General features: G+C 42.4%; 1 protein-coding gene across 3 annotated transcripts in view; it reads left to right on the top strand.

The window, feature by feature from the left end:
• Positions 1-21309, top strand: part of LOC143805932 (ATP synthase subunit C lysine N-methyltransferase-like) — a 76062-nt gene that overhangs the window by 44750 nt on the left and 10003 nt on the right. The window contains exons 3-6 of one of the 3 annotated variants that reach the window (XM_077285711.1): positions 1381-1485; positions 4419-4559; positions 4651-4701; positions 14176-14695. In XM_077285711.1, the coding sequence (XP_077141826.1) occupies positions 1381-1485; positions 4419-4559; positions 4651-4701; positions 14176-14349 (471 nt within the window). In that variant the 3' untranslated portion in view covers positions 14350-14695. Of the gene's footprint in view, positions 1-1380; positions 1486-4418; positions 4560-4650; positions 4702-14175; positions 14696-21309 lie in introns of those variants that run through there. The other 2 variants (XM_077285703.1, XM_077285694.1) reach the window with 2 other exon arrangements.

Raw genomic sequence — 21309 nt, 5'->3', positions numbered from 1 at the left:
AGGGCGCAGCCCACTCAGTGAGGTCATCAAGCCAAGCATATACATTTAGGATCTGAGTTAGGAGGAAGAGTCTTTGCCCAGAAAAAGAGCTAACAGCAGCTCTGCAAGCTGCTCTGATGCATTTTGATGTCACTCCTCCCCCCACCACATTGATTGCCATGATCTGAAATTACTGTAAGTGCTTTTTCATCTTTAATCCCTTTTATTTTGTAATTGTTCTGTACATACTATAATTGTCTCATCTTGTAATATCGTTTTTTTTATGCCTTTTGCTAACACTGCTTATTTCTTTTTAGAGTAAAAGTTCTATTTACTAGCTTCATTTTCCTTGCTCTAAAACGTACCTCCAATGTCCTCTGAAGTAAATTACGCTACTGATTGGGTTGGCTCCTGACCCGCTATCAATCATAGGAATAGGAGCTGGTGTCAGCAGAGCGTACTGAGCTTGTTGAGTATAGCTGGCAGTGACGGAAAGGGGGTTTATAAGAGTATTGCCCGGCTGCGACGGGGAATAGGTAGTTCACTCTCACTGCAGCGTGCCCAATAGCCAGTACACGACCGGGCAGCCTTTCTGACGACTATTCTAGGTGCAGTTCCATGACTGACCTGAGGGTAAGGGGGGTTCCAGAAAGCTGCAAGTTCCAAACCAGAACTGGGAAGTGGGATATAAATAAATCCCTGAAGAAAGAACTGGGGCAACCAAACACCCCCATTTCATGACATATTGATGGCAGCGGTGGGATAAACAAATAGATCCCCCCCCTGTAATTCATGACATATTGGTGGCAGAGCAGTGGGATAATAGAGCACTTGGAAGAAGTGGCGGGAAAAAAATGAAAATGAAAAAAAAGGAAAATGTCTATGAAGTTAAAAACAAGGTTTACCTCACAGAATCATTTTGTGATCCCATGCTGTCCTGTCTGTATCTTTTCTTTTGCATCCTCCCCTGCCCAGGAGCTGTGATATGATCAGACCATGTTCTTGTACGGTCAGACGCGGCCATTACACAGCACACAGCAGGGGCACATTGATAAGATTATCTCAGCACAGGAACATTTCATAACACATCCAATTGTGGAAGTAATTACTATTCAAAGATCTATTGATTAAAAATGTACTTTTCTTTGTGGGAAAATGTTTTCATTGTATTGTACAACAGAATGAGATCTTCATAGTGATTAGCTCCTCGAAATTAAAAGAAAGCTTCATACAGTTGAAAATATTAAAGTTATGACCACTAGAATACAAAGAGGAAAAATCAATAAATTATTCCGGTATTCAAGGCATTAATTGAAATTAGCACGCAGTTGCATGGTTCCATTTTTGTCCATGGGCTGTATATGGTATTGAAGCTCAATCCCTCTTATTTATCTTATACAGGTTCCATACTTACCTTCTGGCAAGAATCAAACTGCTAATGTGGTAAAACTATTACAAGGGCGGAAAGGAAGACTGGTTGACCTTGGATCAGGAGATGGAAGACTGGTAAAGTAGATGTAACTATACAACATAACTTTTCTAGCTGCAGGTAAAGAGATAATATATGATCCTGATTCATAATCCTTTTCTTAGTATTCTCAGTGACCAGAATGGTAAGCATCTTGTTGGTAGTTTTTACTGTCTGTCTTCTATGTGGACATCTCAAGAAGACAACAAGCAGTGGTTTCCTTCCAATGGGCCACGTGTGCTGGCAGTGATAGAAAACTCTTGACTTTTGTCTCTCACCGAAGGAGGAACCAAAAAACGGGCTTTAGTGTTCTGTCTGGTGGACGTTATATTGGCCAGATGTTCACCAACACGTTCTGTTGATGGGTCACTAAGGACCATTGATTTTGGTGCATGAAGGAGTAATTGTATCAGAATGTTCTTCTATATCAACCATTGCTTTGACTCTATCCATCCAATTTGCTATGCATTGCTGAATTTCCTCGCAGCAATTAGTGTTAAAACATTTGATATTTTGTCAGTTTTTGGTGATACTCTAAGGATTTTTTTTTTTACATTTTGAAAATGTAAACTTATTTCAGTAGCTTTTCCTCAAGTTGTTAAAGGGAATCTCTCTCCCTCAGTCACTCCCCCCTGGGACGTATATAACTTATTACTATGGGCATATAGGCGATAGAAATGTTAAACTAGTACTACCTGTATTTATTACTGAAAACATGGAGTCAATAGTCCACCAATAAGTATCAGAAGTTATTTTATTAAATCATAATAACAAGAAGGCATACACATCAATCCATCAACAACCGAGAACAAAGTCAATAGCGATTACAACGGGGAATCGGGTGTTAGTGGCATGTACTCCACATATTAATATAGATGTGGGAGGCGTCTACATAACTCAATTACTATAAAGTGCTAGTGATTCTGTGATAATAGATTTCAAACGTAAATGCTGAATACTGATCATTGATAGGATCCATAACCAATTTCTACGCAACAATAATCAGTGCATACTGAGTGAGGTCTGAAATGTTGAGCTACTCTGTGTTAGACCATATGTACATTCAAAGCAAATGTATTAAGCAAAAAAGCATATTACGCACTTAACCATATTACCCCTGAAATGTGAAATACCACGCCAGCAGCCCCAACGCGCGTTTCGCGTGGTCTTCCTCAGGAGGCTAACACTATATGGTTTCAATAGTCCTACTTTTTATTCCTCCATATTTGTGGTCTTGTTGAGAAGTCTTATTTTATTTCTGTATGCTGATGATTTCTTGCAGACGTACGTTGCCTCTAAGAAATCTCTGGCTCCTTTCTTCATTGACGTGCAGTTGTGGAACCGGAATCCCATGCCTTTGCCCTACACTCCCTCCACAATCCGTACCTGTTCCTCCCTTCTATGACCTTTGACTTGTGCAACAATAAGGTGCTCTCTCCACTTCCTACCAGAGCCTGAAAGAAATCATAAGCATACAGAAATAAAATAAGATTTCTCTAGACCGCAAATGTGAGGCATTCAGGTAGGACTAGTTTAACATTTCTATTGCCTGTATGCCCATATTAATAGGTTATATACATCCTGGGGGGGTGACATATTCCCTCTAAAACTGGCCATTTTTCATGACATTACAGTCACTTATCCCTAAAAATATAAATAGTGAAGTTCTGTTGAATGTTGCCTGCCAGTCCAATACTTCAGCTCTAAATAGCCAGACGTAAAAATTATTCCAGATAATGCATACTGTTGTTTATAAAACTCATTATTAGGAAGAGTTAGGATATATGAAAGGGAGTTAAATTACTAGCAGAAAACCTCTTTAAGGGAATAAATATGTACTACGCGTTTTAACATTCTTCTTAATATACAGGGTGGGCCATGTATATGGATACACCTAAATAAAATGGGAATGGTTGGTGATATCAACTTCCTGTTTGTGGCACATTAGTATATGGGAGGGGGAAAACTTTTCAAGATGGGTGGCGACCATGGTGGCCATTTTGAAGTTGGCCATTTTGGATCCAACTTTATAAATGGCCCACCCAGGTGTATCCATATAAATGGCCCACCCTGTATATGTTGTACGTACTGAACCCTCCTGCAGATTGATGTGTATCTGGGTCCTGAGTCCCCCCTCAGATTGCTAAAAAGGCTGTTGAGAAGCTTGCTGCACATCGGGCACATGCACTCCTGCAAGAGTGCATACAGAGTTGTGTACAGTTTTAACTATGTGCTCTCGGGATTCGAAAACCCACCGATCCACAAGACATTTCAGTACCTACGACCTATAAAAAAAATATTAAAGTGTAGGTAGACTTCAAGCCAGAACTAGAAGTAAATCTAAAACAGAAGAAATAATTAAAGGGGTGGGTCAAAACTATGAAGTGAAATTGGACGTCATCAAGGAATGGTGGTGACTGAAGCTGTGGGAAGTGACTGCAGTGCTGCTTCCCGCCCGACGACCCTTTGTTTCAGGGAGGAAAAGGAAGACATGGGAGTTAAAGCAGCCCCCTGATGACGAGCCGTTTGACAATGCCCAGTGCATGCTGGGAGACTCAAAAAATCATCATCGGAAGTAAGGAGAAAAAAAAAAGTTAGGAAGGTAGAATAAAGAGGGAATTTTTAATGGAATTACATTAGAAAATTGGTTAGATTATTACATTAAATAGACAGACCTATAGTATGAAATTCAGTGTTAGTTTCAGACAGTCCCTTTAAGGAACGACTTTATTGGATCAAAAACTGTTTTTTGTAGACAATCCTGATGTGCGTGGGTGGTAAAACAGCCTGTCTCCTCTTATAGATGTCATTGTGGGCATCCTGTATTCAGTGGACACTTAAGTCTTTCCAGATTGATTCATGTTTCCCAAGGTCATAGGTCCTCAATATCAGATTGGTCCTACATATTTCACCAAATCATCTACATTGCATTTGCTTTTGAAGACAATTCAGACCGTGTGTTTTTTGTTAGGTTTTCGCCACCGCGTCTATGGGATTTCACAGTACCGGCTATGAGTTAAATCCCATCTTGTTAAATTGGGCAAAAGTTGTGGCATATCGGAGAGGGATTTCTCGGGAACAGGCAATTTTCCTTAAGCAGGACTTTTGGGCAGTAAGTAAATTTACTTGCCATGTGTTTTACGTGGCTTGCCAAGGTTCATCATGACCATATAATCACAGTTAATTTATTGTGCATTTTGTAGGCCGATCTGTCAAAGTACAGTAATGTGACTGTGTTCCTGGCACCGGGCGTTGTGAGTATCGGTGGTTTGCCTTTCGGCTGTCTTCTGTTGTTGAGCTGTCTAAAATAAACTGGCCTTGATCTAGGAAGTCCTGTTCTGACTGTCAAAAAGTAGACTCTTATATCACCACTCCAGCTTTTTTTTTTTAAAATGTTACCGCTGGAGTGGTGCTTCTAATCTGAGGTCCCTGACCATACTCATATTTACCTTCCCCCGTCTCCACCTTTTTATCACTGCCACTCTCCCTGATCTCCGGCAGTTCGTCACCTGCTGGTTTGCACTCCATTGTTTCATGGAGCAACCTGGAAGTCACAACTCAATACAAGTCTATGAGAGCCTTGTTCTGGCTCTCATAGACTTAGGCCGGCGTCACACTGGCGAGTTTTACGGACGTAAGAGCGCAGAAACTACGTCCGTAAAACTCGCATAACATACGGCACAATTATTCTCAATGGGGCTGCTCCTATTAGCCGTATATTACGGTTCAGTATTATACGGCTTTCTACGGCCGTACAAAATCGCAGCATGCTGCGTTTGTCAGCGTACTGCGCAAAAAAATCGCCAATGAAAGTCTATGGGGGCGAGAAAAATACGGATTCCACACGGACCAGCAGTGTGACTTGCGAGAAATACGCAGCGGTGTTAGTGAAAAGTCGGTAATTCAATTGCCGGCTTTTCATTTCTCCTGCACAAACCCGACAGGATATGAGACATGGTTTACATACAGTAAACCATCTCATATCCCCCTTTTTTTTGCATATTCCACACTACTAATGTTAGTAGTGTGTATGTGCAAAATTTCAGCGCTGTAGCTGCTAAAATAAAGGGTTAAATGGCGGAAAAAATTGGCGTGGGCTCCCGCGCAATTTTCTCCGCCAGAGCGGTAAAGCCAGTGACTGAGGGCAGATATTAATAGCCAGGAGAGGGTCCATGGATATTGGCCCCCCCGTGGCTAAAAACATCTGCCCCCAGCCACCCCAGAAAAGGCACATCTGGAAGATGCGCCTATTCTGGCACTTGGCCACTCTCTTCCCACTCCCTGTAGCGGTGGGATATGGGGTAATGAAGGGTTAATGCCACCTTGCTATTGGAAGGTGACATTAAGCCAGATTAATGATGGAGAGGCGTCAATTATGACACCTATCCATTATTAATCCAATTGTAGGAAAGGGTTAAAAAACACACACACACATGATTGAAAAGTATTTTAATGAAATAAACACAGCGGTTGTTGTAATAATTTATTGTTCTCTCAAATCCATTTGCAGTCCCTCGCTTGGCAACATAATAAACGCACAAGATACATACCTTCTGATGTACTGTCAGGTCCAACGATGTAATCCATCTGAAGGGGTTAACTAATATTACAGGCAGGAGCCCTGCTATAATGCAGCTGTGCTCCGTGCTTGTAATTCCCCTGCGAATGAATGAAATGTAGGTCATTGACTTACATTTCATTCATTCGCGGTGAGGCGCCCTCTGGTGGATGTCCTCATATGACCTGGAGCGTGGGAAAAAGTTCCCAGGCTGCAGTTCATGAGAACATCCACCAGAGGGCGCCTCACGCCAATTTTTTCCGCCATTTAACCCTTTATTTTAGCAGCTACAGCGCTGAAATTTTGCACATACACACTACTAACATTAGTAGTGTGGAATATGCAAAAAAAAGGGGGATATGAGATGGTTTACTGTATGTAAACCATGTCTCATATCCTGTCGGGTTTGTGCAGGAGAAATGAAAAGCCGGCAATTGAATTACCGGCTGTTCACAGATATCGCGCTGATTGAAATCTAAATACAGAATATATATATATGTGTCACAATATATATATATATACTGTATATATGTTTTCCCGAACATTTGAGCACATAAATCCATTAGATGTCGGTTTTGCAAGCCTGCGCGAAAATCTCGCAGTACGGATGCCATACGGATTACATACGGAGGATGCCATGCGCAAAATACGCTGAAACACCCTGACTACGGATCACTATTTTGGGAACATTTCTCCGTATTACGGCCGTAGTACGGACGTATAATACGTGGCGTATTGTCTTACGCCAAGTGTGACGCCGGCCTTAGACTGAGAGTTTGTTGATGTAACTTCTGACTGCCGGAGTCGTGCCGAAAAATGGTCAAGAGGGTGAGTAGAAGACCTAGGGCAGGGACTCTACATCAGAAGCAACACTCCAGCGCTGAAACATCCTCCATTCTCTGTGAAAGAAGATTGATGACTTCCCATAATTTTTTTTATAACCGGTTTTCCCAAAATACAAGGCTCCATACTATATAGAATGGGTACCAGTGGCTTATAAACTTACTTTACAGGTGCTTTTCCAAAGCTACCAAGCTCCCCTATTGGTCTCCTATACTATTCTTGTTTGGCCTGTACAAAAATGTTACTTCTACAAATCCCTGATTGCAGGGGTGACCAACTTATCAACTCTGTGGCCAGTGATTGGCTGCAGATATCACATATTTGTCTGGCTGGAACAGAATGAGCAAAAAGATAAATGTGGGATTATCGCAGCGTTAGAATGGAACAGGAGAGAATCTGTAAGGTACGATTAGGAGTCACTGGTACCTTTTTCTTTTAGTTTGGAGCCTTGTTTTTCTGGTAAAACTGGTTGACAACCATTTATGGGTTGTTATTGGAGAGGAGCAGATTGTTTGAAATTTGAATTCACTGGCTTTCCCGAATTTTCATTGTGTTGGAGCTGTTTTGAGTTCTGTAATTCAAATACAACTTTTATTAATATCGATGGTATCTCAATAGGGGTGCACAACACTTTTTGGTCCAAGGAGCACATTGTCATACTGAACCAATCCGAAGTGCTGCAAAATAATTTAAAGGGGTACTTAAATGAATACATCACCAGAACCATCATCAGTACAATAATACATAATTAGAACCAAGTGTTGCGTATTTGAGACGGATTTAGTGAGTTTCTGCTCCCCCCAAAAAATCTGTGTGAAAACACCCAAGCTTACATTGATTTTAATCTCAACCAAATCCACCTCATAATCTCAAAACCTAAGTTTTGAGGATTTATCGATTTTTATCATGAAGCCATTATGGATTGGTACTGTCATGTGAACCTGCAACTCCCAGTAGGCCTTTAACACAATGGTACGGAGATACTGGGAGTTGTTGCTACTAGTCATTATCAGACTGCAGACCATACAGGAACCACAACATTGATGAGACATAATCCTTATAAAAAATAACCCTTTACATCCAGGTACTTTTTTTTTTTTTAAATAACTGAGATCTTCTCTGATTGAAGTCTTTCCCATCTCTTTTGTTTCCAACCCTTTTGTCTTAGTACAGACACCATGATAAGATTCCACGCCCAGAGCTCATCTCTACAGGGTTCTCTCCTTTCCACCCTTCAGCAGCACTGCCCTACACGACACCCTTAAAAATAAAAGTATCATTGTACTGCCCCATAAATAAAAATATCTACCATGCTATGTCCCTGAATAAACAATTGCACCTCACTATGCTACCTGCAAAAATATCCCCCACATGCTGTTCCTCTCCGTTATATCTTCCACATGCTGCCCATCTCTGTAATGTCCCCCTCAACACACTGCTCCTATCCGTAATGTCTCCCACACATTATTACTCTCCAAAATATCTTCCACATTGCCTCTCTGCATACTTCAAAATCCCCCCTTCCATTGCCCCATAATGTGAAATCGTAGTTAAAATAACAACACTAACACCAACTCCTTTATAGTAGTATACTTAATCGTCCTGGAGCGCTTACCGTCTCCTGCCGTGTCCTCGCCACTTCTGCACTGCGAGACTGACAGCAGTGTGATGAGGTCACATGACCTCATCACGCTGCTGCGCGTCGGGGCAGGGGCAGATGAGCGCTGCTCTGTTCCTGTCCTGGCACGAAAGTGCTCAACTGTATTTGTGTATGAAAGATGCAAATACAGCTGAATACGGGAAGATGAGAACCGGAGTCTCCCAGTTCTCTGTGGGCCGCACAATATCCTTATGTGGGCCATATGTTGTGCAGGCTGGCCTAGAGGAAAACTGATGAAACCACCGAGTGGTGGTAACTATCCGATGTATTCAGGTGCCATGTATGGGTCTAATATTGGATGAAGGACTTTGTTTTAGTTGCAGAAATATCACTGAGGAATTTAATATTATACACAACAGGGCACATAAATAATGCAATAGATAAGACAAATGACGTGAAGCAGAACTATCATTATGGGTGAGGGATAAAATGTTGTGGCCATAAATATTGGAACAGTTCATAGATAGGAGTGTGAAAGTTTTATTGTCCTCAGATTTGGGGTCTGGTTCTGTGTTGTCTTAGAAATGTTGAGGTAGAAAGACATGTCTTTCTACATCAACTAAGGAATTTGCTCCTCAGACCTTGTGGGGGCCAGATTTGGACTCGTATTAGGAGTTGTATTACAAAGATTGAGGGAAAATTCTTTGTTTGCGAAAATTGAGAAATGTATTTTCTCTGTTCAGGAGGTTTCATTTCTGGGATACATTTTATTGGCTGATGGGTTTAAAATGGATCCGGCAGAGTGCAAGCCATAATAGATTGGGTGTAACCTAGTGACCTGAAAGCATTCAAGCGTTTTCTAGGATTCGCCAACTATTATAGGAAATTCATTATGGGGTTTTCTCAGATTGTTAAACCTCTTATTGACTTCACACATAAGGGGTGGACCTCAAGGTTTGGACACCGGATGCTATTGGGGCTTTTGAAAAAGTATTTTATGTCTCCTTCTGTTCTAATCCAACCCAATCTTCAGTAACCATTCATCATGGAGGTGGACGTTTCAGAGGTTAGACGTTTTCGTCTGTTGAAAGAATTTACGATGTCAGGAATCATTAGTTACTGGCTGTTAAATTAGCTTTTGAGGAATGGAGGAGAGTGCAGAGAGTTGTGGATTCCCAGATTGTCTGTAATTCCCTCCAGTACCTCATATATTGGAAGCGATACGGACAAGAGTAGACATCCTGGGTTCAAGGCCGATCTGAGGGCTGATCGACTGGTCACGGCCTTTCATGCTAGGCTTCCTGGGAAGAATGGGGGTCTGGTGGTCCCCCTGGAAGTGAGGCTACTGTCACGGTTTCAGCTTTAACTGTTGCCGAGGGATGCTCTGAGTGACAGATCACCTGCCCTATGGGATCCGGAGTGTGCTGGACTGTCAGTTTTTTGAGTGACAGTCCAGCCATCCAATCTGTTCCTGGAGCGTGCTGGGTTGTCAACAATGTGATTGACAGCCCTGCTGCTCAGTCTGGTCTAGTCTGCGGGCGTTACCCCAGATACCTCCCATCCTTAATCACCTGCAAGGTATTTATCTGGCTAGCTGTTAGTAGTCAGTGTCAGTTGTAGCTTTACTTAAGTTAGGTATGTTTGCTTTGCCCTATGTCTCTTAGCTGTTATCTTGTTGCCGGACTTAGTATTTGTCGTGACTATTCTTGTGGATTATCCCTCCTGCTCTTGGCACTCTCTGACTTCAGGTATCTGACCCCTTGTCTTGACGTACCCTTCAGGCTTTTGACCCCTGACCACGGCTTTATATTACTAATCTGTATTAATTATCATAAAAAACCTCATTAAAGACAGATAACATTTTTTACCTTTATTAATAAATCATAATAATGCTACATCCATTTATCTAACCTCCTGATGAGCCGTGTGGTGAAACGCTCAGAGGTCACATGACATGTACCGGATAAGTACCCCTCTGATTTGACTATCATGTGTTATTCTATATCTCACTGATACATCTAAGCATGGTCTATATTCTATGGACTTGGTTTCTGCATATCATTTAACATCGTATTGGAATATCTGGTTATACTTACAGATGTTTAATCAGTGGAGCGTTTGATACTGCATATATTATTTGATCATTTGTATTATATTGGCACCCACATGCCCTCTGTCTCCACATATTGTGTTTTTTCAACCCTTGGGCTATTGGTTTATTAGGGCCTTTGAGGGATAGCCATCGTGGAGCAGGGGCGCCATATCCGCTGACAAGTAGGGTGCCAACCTCCGCTGTGTAGGCAGGGCGCAGCGTAGGTTCAGTACAGAGGGGTCTTTTGTATTTGGTATTTATCTCTTTTCATCACTGTGCATGACGGGTCACTATCCCTGACCATATATTTATCTTCCCCCCTTTTTTCGCTGTCCCTTCAGCAATTAGCATGACTGTGTTGTCCTCTTTGGACATCCTGGGTGTAAATTGATCACTTACAAGGAGGGACGCACAGGACATCAGGGTCAGCCATCGTTGAGCGGGGGCGCAATTCTCGTAATTTTCAATAGGGTTCAACCTCCGCTGGTAGGTAGGAGTTAGTTTGAGGGATCATTGTTAGGGTGGACCTAGTATGCACTTTTTGTATGGTGTGTGTTATTATGTGTTGTTTGTCTCCTCTTTATGATTTATTAATAAAGGTAAAAAAATTTATCTGTCTTTAATGAGGTTTTTTATGATAATTACGTTGAATATAGCCTTGTACACAATAGATTTTTTCAGTAATTACTAATCTGTATTACTCAAAAATGTTGATAGAAAAATCTGTGGTGCATTTAGATATGGAAATTGCTCATTTTGTAAATGGATGACACCATGTAAGAGCTTCATAAGTGCCTCTAATGGCAAAAACTATTTACTAGAGATTTTGCTAACTGTAAGACCATAGGAGTGGTGTATATGGCTACCTGTTCATGTCCAAAAAATAACATAGGAAAGACCAAGAGAGAACTAAGAGGATTAGCGAATATCTGGGTGACGTTAGAAATGAGGGACACTTGCGTGGCCCGCCATGTGTGGGATGTTCATCAGGGAAACAGGGATGTCCTCTCTTTCTGCATTTTGGAGGCGATTAGACAAAATGGTAGACAGGGAGACTGGAACAGGTTGATTCTGCAGAACGAAACTTAGTGGATTTTTAGGATGAAGTCGGTGGCCCCACAGGGGCTAAATGATCTATTTAACGTATGGTTGTTTCATTTGAGAACATCCATTTTCTATATCTTTTTCTCTACCTTTGGTCAGTCTAGAAATGGCCTTTTGTTTAAGCACAGGCCTATGAACTGGCTTGTGCTGCTCACATGTAGACTCCTTTTCTGTGAGGGTTTTTGTATGGCATCTATGTAAACCTCATAACCAGAAAACATTTTTTGTCTTTTTACATCAGACGTGAGTGTTACCTTGTATAAGCGGAAGTATAACTTTATGATTAATGGTTTTCATATTAAACTATAGTAATGGTCCTGAATATGTACTGTAACCACAGATAAAACTGGGTATCTTTTAGTCCATAGAATTGAATTCTCTAAGGAAGTCTTGTATTCTGTACTTCCTCTTGAATTTAAATGAATGTGGACATGTATATAAATAAAAATAATAGGCCATATAAAAGCTGTAATGAGATATGTGCAGATATTATCTCACACATCAAATATGTTACATCGGAGAAGTGGAAACTGAGGCTGAGAACATGTGGGTGCCGCTGTTGGAATGGCTGCGCTAGTGTGGATATAGTGCCAACATCTGCGCAGGCGCCGCTGGTTTCCTAGCGTAAGAATCCTGGTCACCTTAGGTTTTGATGCCTGGTTGGCGTTATATATGTTTTGTTGGTCGCTCTCTAATAAAAGTTAATTTTTCATGGTATTAGTGTTTTGGTGAGCACATACTCTGTATTAGTCCTCTGTACTACGGGTCCTCCTGGTATCTGACCTCGGACCTCCTGCTACCCTGTCTCAAGGTTTGTCAGTGAGTAGAGACTCCGCATCACAATTAGCCTTTTGATTCTTCAGCAGCATGTGGAATGGCACTGGGGATCCTTTTTTTTTTTAACACATCCTTGTGATTGACGGAATTTTTTAATTTGCCTGGAACCGCGGATGTCAAGAAATTCGACTTGAATTTAATCCTCTGCGAATCAGTCCGCTCATCTCTAGTTGTCATTAATCTACTTTCTCAGAGAACGGAGAATGCTTTTCTGAATAGAAGTCAAATTTTCCATTGTGATAACTCAGTCAGCCACATTGGTTGCCAATATGGGAGCTTAACATGAAACACATTCATACAGCTCTGGCAAAAATTAACAGACCACTGCAAAAAGTTCAGTTTGTCTGATTTTTCTCTTTAAAGGTATATTTTTGAGTAAAATGGAAATTTTTTTTTAGTCTATACACTTCTGACAACATGTCTCTGAATTTCCAAACAATAAATTTTGTATTTTTGTTTTCTGACAAAGAAAAATGGTCAAAATGTAAAAAAAAATAACAAAAACCCAGTGCTTTCAGACCTCAAATAATGCAAAGAACACAAGTTCATAATCATTAGAAACAACAATACTAATGTTTTAACTCAGGAAGAATTCAGAAATCAATATTTTGTGGAATAACCATGACTTTTAATCACAGCTTTCATGCGTCTTGGCATACTTTCCCCTGCTTCTGGCACAAAAATTTCAGCAGTTCTTCTTTGTTTGATGGCTTGTGACTATCCATCATCCTCTTGATTACATCCCAGAGGTTTTCAATGGGGTTCAGGTCTGGAGATTGGGCTGCCCATGACAGGGGTTTGATGTGGGGGTCTCTTAATTTTTGCCAGAGCTGTATAACTGGAAAATTGAGGACCTTCCATTTCCAGGTTGAGTTTTTATTTTGTCATTTTACGTGCAGATGCTCCTTAATTATTCTCCTCCATTGGGGAGTTGCAGAGAGGGCGAGTAAACATGACCTATAAAAGCTTCTAATAATAATGTCCTCATTACCGCCGTCACCGGCACAGAACTGGGTTATGAGCAGATTATTTTTTTTTGTCATTAGTTCTGCGTTTGCCATTCAGATTTGTACAGAAAATCCTGAATGTGAAGTTCATTTCTGCACTTCATTAACTTTATGTCCTGTTCAAAATCATGTAATTGCTCCTTTAGTCCATAAAACAGGTAATTTACAAACACAAAATGAATACTTCACCTAAATTTGTAAATGCAATTACACGGGTGATGACTCGCAGCTGGCTTATTAGGCTATAAACATGTCTCTGTAATATAGTAATAACAAAGGCAAGATGGCGCTAGAGGTTTCGTTTTACGCAGCCTGATTGGAAAACTAGGGCAACGACTTGATGAGTCACTATTGGTACTAGTCCATACACCAGAGGTAAGCAGGAGATTCTCACTAAAAGACTAGTAAATCTGCTGCCAAGTAGTCCTCTATAGTCATGGCGCTGTAAAACCCGCCCACTCCACTGATTGCCAGCTTTCTGCCTATACACAGTACACACAGAAAGCTGCCAAACGGTGATTTTATAAAAAAAAAATACAACAGGCAGCCCAGTTAGTGACACATCGCCGGAATCAGAGTCTTTGTCCCTACATCATGCTGCTCTTAGACGGATCTGGTGAGAGATTCCCTTTATTTTTCCTTTTAATTCACATTTACGGTTATCTGACTGACTTTTCTTTCGTGGAGGTGGACAGCCTGAAGAAGAAGTTGGCTGATGAACTTCCTGATAACGCCAGGGTGATCGTTTGTCGATTTCCATTAATTGGATGGTCCCCAACATGTAGTGAAGGCACTGGGCTGGACCAGGTCTGGGCATACGATATGGCTAATGTTAGACGAGTTTATCAGCCGATGTCTTGAAGGAGATTACTTCTTAACCGTAAAGCTTGAAGACCACCAGCTCACAAATGGAAATTCAACTGTAGCTTCCGAATGTACATGATCTAAGGGCTTATCCACTGGTATTGAAGATGCATGGAAAACACGAGTTTTGGGTGAACCATTTTAATGATGGATTAAATCTAAATGAATGTACTGTAATGTGGGGAGTTCCATTTTTTTCCCAGTCAGAAGCCTTTATCTGTGTCTAGCTGCTGGGACCCCCACCAAGATTTATTAAGTAATTTTTTTTTTTTGTCGTCCTTCTGTTCTCGCTGGTGCACTGTTTTTGTTTGAATTTGGAGCAAATTAAAAAAAATGCTTGAGTAAAATGTTGCCCAATCTGGTCAATGAACTTTAAATAGGTCCTTTTACCAGCTGGAGCATGTTAAACTGGTCACTTTGTGGATTAGTTTAATTCTTTAATTTCTCCTTTGTGTTTGTGATATTAGCTTGCTAAATTTAGGTCATAATTGATAAATCCAATGAGGCATTACCATAAATTCCTCTGTACTTTTTCACTTGTATAATGTTGACCAATCCTAACAAGGAGGCATCATACAGGAGAAAAAGAACACGCCCCCCCAAAAAACAGAGTTTAGCAGATTTCTCATTGTGAGATATGTAATGACAGCCAGTCTGCAGATCTGTGTGTGATTACAACATTTTGAGAACAGATTACTTAACACCTTTTGAGCTTTCATTTCAGCGCAATCAGTGTGGTGGGCGGAGATACAGCTGGGCTGACTACACTGTGAGAGGAGGGTTGCAGACATGTTTGTAATTAGATAAAGCACAGCTCTGCTGTACTGTTTGTCCTGAGATGGAAGGGTATTGGTAATCTCTGTTCTTCTATTCCAGGCACTTGAAATCACACCCAGCTCTGTGGTGAGACCAGTGCTGAGAGCAGATGTCTGTCATTGCACTCATACTGAAAAACCTGCTTGAAGCTATAGTGGGGGTGTGTTTTTTCTTTCTTTTTTTTTCTTCAGTATGTTGCTGCCTGCTTATTATTGGCCAGGGTAATACAGGGGAAGAAGGAAACTCCCCCAGAGAATAATCTATGGTAACACCCTCTTGGACTTAACATACATTATAGCCTAAAGTTTACAAGCTAATATCTGTGTAACGAAGAGGAGAAATTTAAAAAAGTAAAACATAGTTTTCTAAGTTCTGCAGCTACTATTCCATGATCTGGCCAATTTAACTTGCTAAAACTGGTTTAGTCTTCAACTGCGCAAACATTTTTTTTGTTTTTATTTATATACAGTACAGACCAAAAGTTTGGACACACCTTCTCATTTGAAGGTTTTTCTGTATTTTCATGACTATAAAAATTGTAAATTCACACTGAAGGCATCAAAACTATGAATTAACACGTGGAATTATATACTTAACAAAAAAGTGTGAAACAACTGAAAATATATCTTATATTCTAGGTTCTTCAAAGTAGCCACCTTTTGCTTTGGTGACTGCTTTGCACACTCTTGGCATTCTCTTGATGAGCTTCAAGAGGTAGTCACCGGAAATGGTCTTCCAACAATCTTGAAGGAGTTCCCAGAGATGCTTAGCACTTGTTGGCCCTTTTGCCTTCACTCTGCGGTCCAGCTCACCCCAAACTATCTCGATTGGGTTCAGGTCTGGAGACTGTGGAGGCCAGGTCATCTGGCGTAGCACCCCATCACTCTCCTTCTTGGTCAAATAGGCCCTGGAGGTGTGTTTGGGGTCATTGTCCTGTTGAAAAATAAATGATGGTCCAACTAAACGCAAACCGGATGGAATAGCATGCTGCTGCAAGATGCTGTGGTAGCCATGCTGGTTCAGTATGCCTTCAATTTTGAATAAATCCCCAACAGTGTCACCAGCAAAGCACCCCCACACCATCACACCTCCTCCTCCATGCTTCACAATGGGAACCAGGCATGTAGAGTCCATCCATTCACCTTTTCTGCGTCGCACAAAGACACGGTGGTTGGAACCAAAGATCTCAAATTTGGACTCATCAGACCAAAGCACAGATTTCCACTGGTCTAATGTCCATTCTTTGTGTTGTTTAGCCAAACAAGTCTCTTCTGCTTGTTGCCTGTCCTTAGCAGTGGTTTCCTAGCAGCTATTTTACCATGAAGGCCTGCTGCACAAAGTCTCCTCTTAACAGTTGTTATAGAGATGTGTCTGCTGCTAGAACTCTGTGTGGCATTGACCTGGTCTCTAATCTGAGCTACTGTTAACCTGCGATTTCTGAGGCTGGTGACTCGGATAAACTTATCCTCAGAAGCAGAGGTGACTCTTGGTCTTCCTTTCCTGGAGCGGTCCTCATGTGAGCCAGTTTCTTGGTAGCGCTTGATGGTTTTTGCAACTGCACTTTCAAAGTTTTCCCAATTTTTCGGACTGAGTGACCTTCAGTCCGAAAGTATATAATTTCACACAGTTGTTATGCCTTCAGTGTGAATTTACAATTTTCATAGTGATGAAAATACAGAAAAATCTTTAAATGAGATATATAGTTATATGTATACATACAGTACAGACCAAAAGTTTGGACACACCTTCTCATTTAAAGATTTTTCTGTATTTTCATAACTATGAAAATTGTACATTCACACTGAAGGCATCAAAATTATGAATTAACACATGTGGAATTGTATGTTTAACAAAAAAGTGTGAAACAACTGAAATTATGTCTTATATTCTAGGTTCTTCAAAGTAGCCACCTTTTGCTTTGATGACTGCTTTGTACATTATTGACATTCTCTTGATGAGCTTCAAGAGGTAGTCACTGGAAATGGTTTTCACTTCACAGGTGTGCCCTGTCAGGTTTAATAAGTGGGATTTCTTGTCTTATAAATGGGGTTGGGACCATCAGTTGTGTTGTGCAGAAGTCTGGTGGATGCACAGCTGATAGTCCTACTGAATAGACTGTTAGAATTTGTATTATGGCAAGAAAAAAGCAGCTAAGTAAAGAAAAACGAGCGGCCATCATTACTTTAAGAAATGAAGGTCAGTCAGTCCGAAAAATTGGGAAAACGTTGAAAGTGTCCCCAAGTGCAGTGGCAAAAACCATCAAGCACTACAAAGAAACTGGCTCACATGAGGACCACCCGTGGAAAGGAAGACCAAGAGTCACCTCTGCTTCTGAGGATACGTTTATCTGAGTCACCAGCCTCAGAAATCGCAGGTTAACAGCAGCTCAGATTAGAGACCAGGTCAATGACACACAGAGTTCTAGCAGCAGACACATCTCTACAGCAACTGTTAAGAGGAGACTTTGTGCAGCAGGCCTTCATGGTAAAATAGCTGCTAGGAAACCACTACTAAGGACAGGCAACAAGCAGAAGAGACTTGTTTTGGCTGAAGAACACAAGGAACGGACATTAGACCAGTGGAAATCTGTGCTTTGGTCTGATGAGTCCAAATTTGAAATCTTTGGTTCCAACCACCGTGTCTTTGTGTGACGCAGAAAAGGTGAATGGATGGACTCTACATGCCTGGTTCCCACCGTGAAGCATGGAGGAGGAGGTGTGATGGTGTGGGGGTGCTTTGCTGGTGACACTGTTGGGGATTTATTCAAAATTGAAGGCATACTGAACCAGCATGGCTACCACAGCATCTTGCAGCGGCATGCTATTCCATCCGGTTTGCGTTTAGTTGGACCATCATTTATTTTTATACAGGACAATGACCCCAAACACGCCTCCAGGCTGTGTAAGGGCTATTTGACCTAGAAGGAGACTGATTGGGTGCTACGCCAGATGACCAGGCCTCCACAGTCACCAGACCTGAACCCAATCGAGATGGTTTGGGGTGAGCTGGACCCAGTGGCGTAACTACAAAGTGAGGGGCCCCGATGCGAACTTTCAAATGGGGCCCCCCCGCGCCAAAATATTTCCCACCGAAATTCACATTTTCCCTATTCATTTCGCACACTATAGTTTTGTTGCTTTGTTGTATAGTCTGACCTAATACTGCCCTGTAATCGCTGAGAAAAATGATTTTATAACTAACAAGTCCCTATACTAATTATGGTGATGTCTTCGGAAGTGCAGACTCTGGGCGTTCATGTCCTCCCTCGCACTCCCGGCATTTGAAATCTGTGTGCTGTTTCTTCCTGGTATGACGCTGCAGTACTTCATTTCCGGATCTGTGCAGTGTGGGGGTTTATTGGGTGTACTTTTCGGCTCTGGAGCATACGCACTGCACATTCTGACGCTGGCGAGTACACCCAATACTCCCCCACAGTGCACATGCTGGGCTCTGCCCACAGCCGTGTACCATTCTTCCCGACTCGGAAATTTACAGCCCGTACACACGCAGCTTCGCCCCGTGAACCCCGTACACACGGCTCTGCTCCGTACACCTTGTACACACGCGGCTCCGCTCCTTACACCCGCGGATCTGCTCCGTACACCTCATACATACGCGGATCCACTCCGTACACCTCACACACAGCTCCGCTCAATACACACGCGGCTCCGCTCCGTACACACGCAGCTCCGCTTTGTACACTCCATACACACACGGCTCCGCTCCGTCCACCCCGTACACATGTGGCTCCGCACACCTCGTACACAAGCTGCTCCGCTCCATACACCTCGTAAACACACAGAACCACTCCATACACCCCATACATACATGACTCCGCTCACCTCTTTCACACTCGGCTCAGCTTTGTACACCTCGTACACACCTGACTCCGCTCCGTACACCTCGTACACACCTGACTCCGCTCCGTACACCTCGTACACACCTGACTCCGCTCCCTACACCTCGTACACACCTGACTCCGCTCCCTACACCTCGTACACATTGCTCCACTACACACATACACGGCTCCGCTCTGTACACCTTGTACACACACGGCTCTGCTACATCCACACTATAAACCCCTCCTGACCCCACACATAAACTTCCCCTCATTCAGCACCATGACAATCAGCACAGCAGAGTCCCGCATACAATTAATTGAGACATCAGTAGGTTAAGGGTTTTTGAATATCCATATTGAATCAGGAGCCTCATATAATCCTGCATAAAGATAAATAATGGCCCCATAAGATGCTCCATAGAGACATTTGCCCCATATAGTGCTGCACAAACGTTATGGCCCCATACAGACACTTGCCCCGTTATAGTGCTGCACAAACATTATGGCCCCATAAGATGCTCTATACAGACACTTGCCCCATTATAGTGCTGCACAAACGTTATGGCCCCGCTCCATACAGGCACTTGCCCCATATAATGCTGCACAGATGTTATGGCCCCATAAGATGCTCCATACAGGCACTTGCCCCATATAATGCTGCACAAACGTTAGGGCCCCATAGATGCTCCATACAGACACTTGCCCCATTATAGTGCTGCACAAACGTTAGGGCCCCATAGATGCTCCATACAGACACTTGCCCCATTATAGTGCTGCACAAATTTTATGGCCCCATAAGATGCTCCACACAGATATTTGCCCCATTTGCTGTTGCTGCGATAAAAAAAAAAAACACATACTCACCTCTCCGTCGCTCAGGCCCCCGACACTTTCAATATTCACCTGCAGGCTGCTCCACGTTCCAGCCGCCACTCCATCTTCCGCCTCCTCCGCACTGATGCTCAGGCAAAGGCGCGCACTAACTACGTCACCGCGCCCTCTGACCGCAGCGTCACTGCAGAAGAGCGGCGGCTGGAACGAGGAGAGGTGAATATCGCGCAGCGCTCCCCCTCCCCGTTATACTCACCTGCTCCTGGCGCAGTGCAGTCCCTGGTTTCCCGGCACTGCAGCTTCTCCCTGTACTGAGTGGTCACCGTTACCGCTCATTACAGTAATGATTATGCGGCTCCACCCCTATGGGAGGTGGAGCCGCATATTCATTACTGTAATGAGTGGTACCATGTGACCGCTCAGTACAGGAAGAAGCTGGGGCGCCGGGCAGCCAGGGACCTGCAGGGACTGCGCCAGGAGTAGGTGAGTATAATTAGACAGCCCCCGCTCCCTGGCCCTGAAAACCCCTGGATACGCCACTGGGCGGGCCCCTAAGCACTCCGGTTCCGGTCGCAGCTGCGACCACGGTTGTTACGCCCCTGGCTGGACCACAGAGTGAAGGCAAAAGGGCCAACAAGTGCTAAGCATCTCTGGGAAATCCTTCAAGATTGCTGGAAGACCATTCCCGGTGACTACCTCTTGAAGCTCATCAAGAGAATGCCAAGAGTGTGCAAAGCAGTCATCAAAGCAAAAGGTGGCTACTTTGAAGAACCTAGAATATAAGACATATTTTCAGTTGTTTCACACTTTTTTGTTAAGTATATAATTCCACATGTGTTAATTCATAGTTTTGATGCCTTCAGTGTGAATGTACAATTTTCATAGTTATGAAAATACAGAACAATCTTTAAATGAGAAGATGTGTCCAAACTTTTGTTCTGTACTGTGTGCATATATAATATATATATATATAATTTGAAACAATTAGAAATGATGAATTGGTTGTAAACATCTGGATAATGAAAACCATGCGTACCATCATTAAGCAATCCCAAAAATGATGAGGAAACAAAAATAGCATAAAAAGTGGTGCAAAAGCCACAATGACTAGATATTACACTTTTTTTTTTTTTCTGCCTAAGGTTGCCGTCACACTATCAGTATTTGGTCAGTATTTTACATCAGTATTTGCAAGCCAAACCATGAGTGGGTGATAAATGCAGAAGTGGTGCAAATGTTTTTATTATACTTTTCCTCTAATTGTTCCACTCCTGGTTTTGGCTTGCAAATACTGATGTAAAATACTGACCAAATACTGCTAGTGTGACGGCAGCCTAACATTTACCGTATATACTCGAGTATAAGCCGAGATTTTCAGCCCACTTTTTTGGGCTGAAAGTGACCCTCTCGGCTTATACTCGAGTCAGTGTCGGCGTGGGGTCGGCAGGTGAGGGGGAGCGGCGGCTGTC

The sequence above is a fragment of the Ranitomeya variabilis genome, chromosome 1, assembly GCF_051348905.1.
Source record: "Ranitomeya variabilis isolate aRanVar5 chromosome 1, aRanVar5.hap1, whole genome shotgun sequence".
NCBI lineage: Eukaryota > Metazoa > Chordata > Amphibia > Anura > Dendrobatidae > Ranitomeya > Ranitomeya variabilis.
Note: the sequence above shows the minus strand (reverse complement) of the source record. Positions and strands in the feature narration are given on the sequence as shown.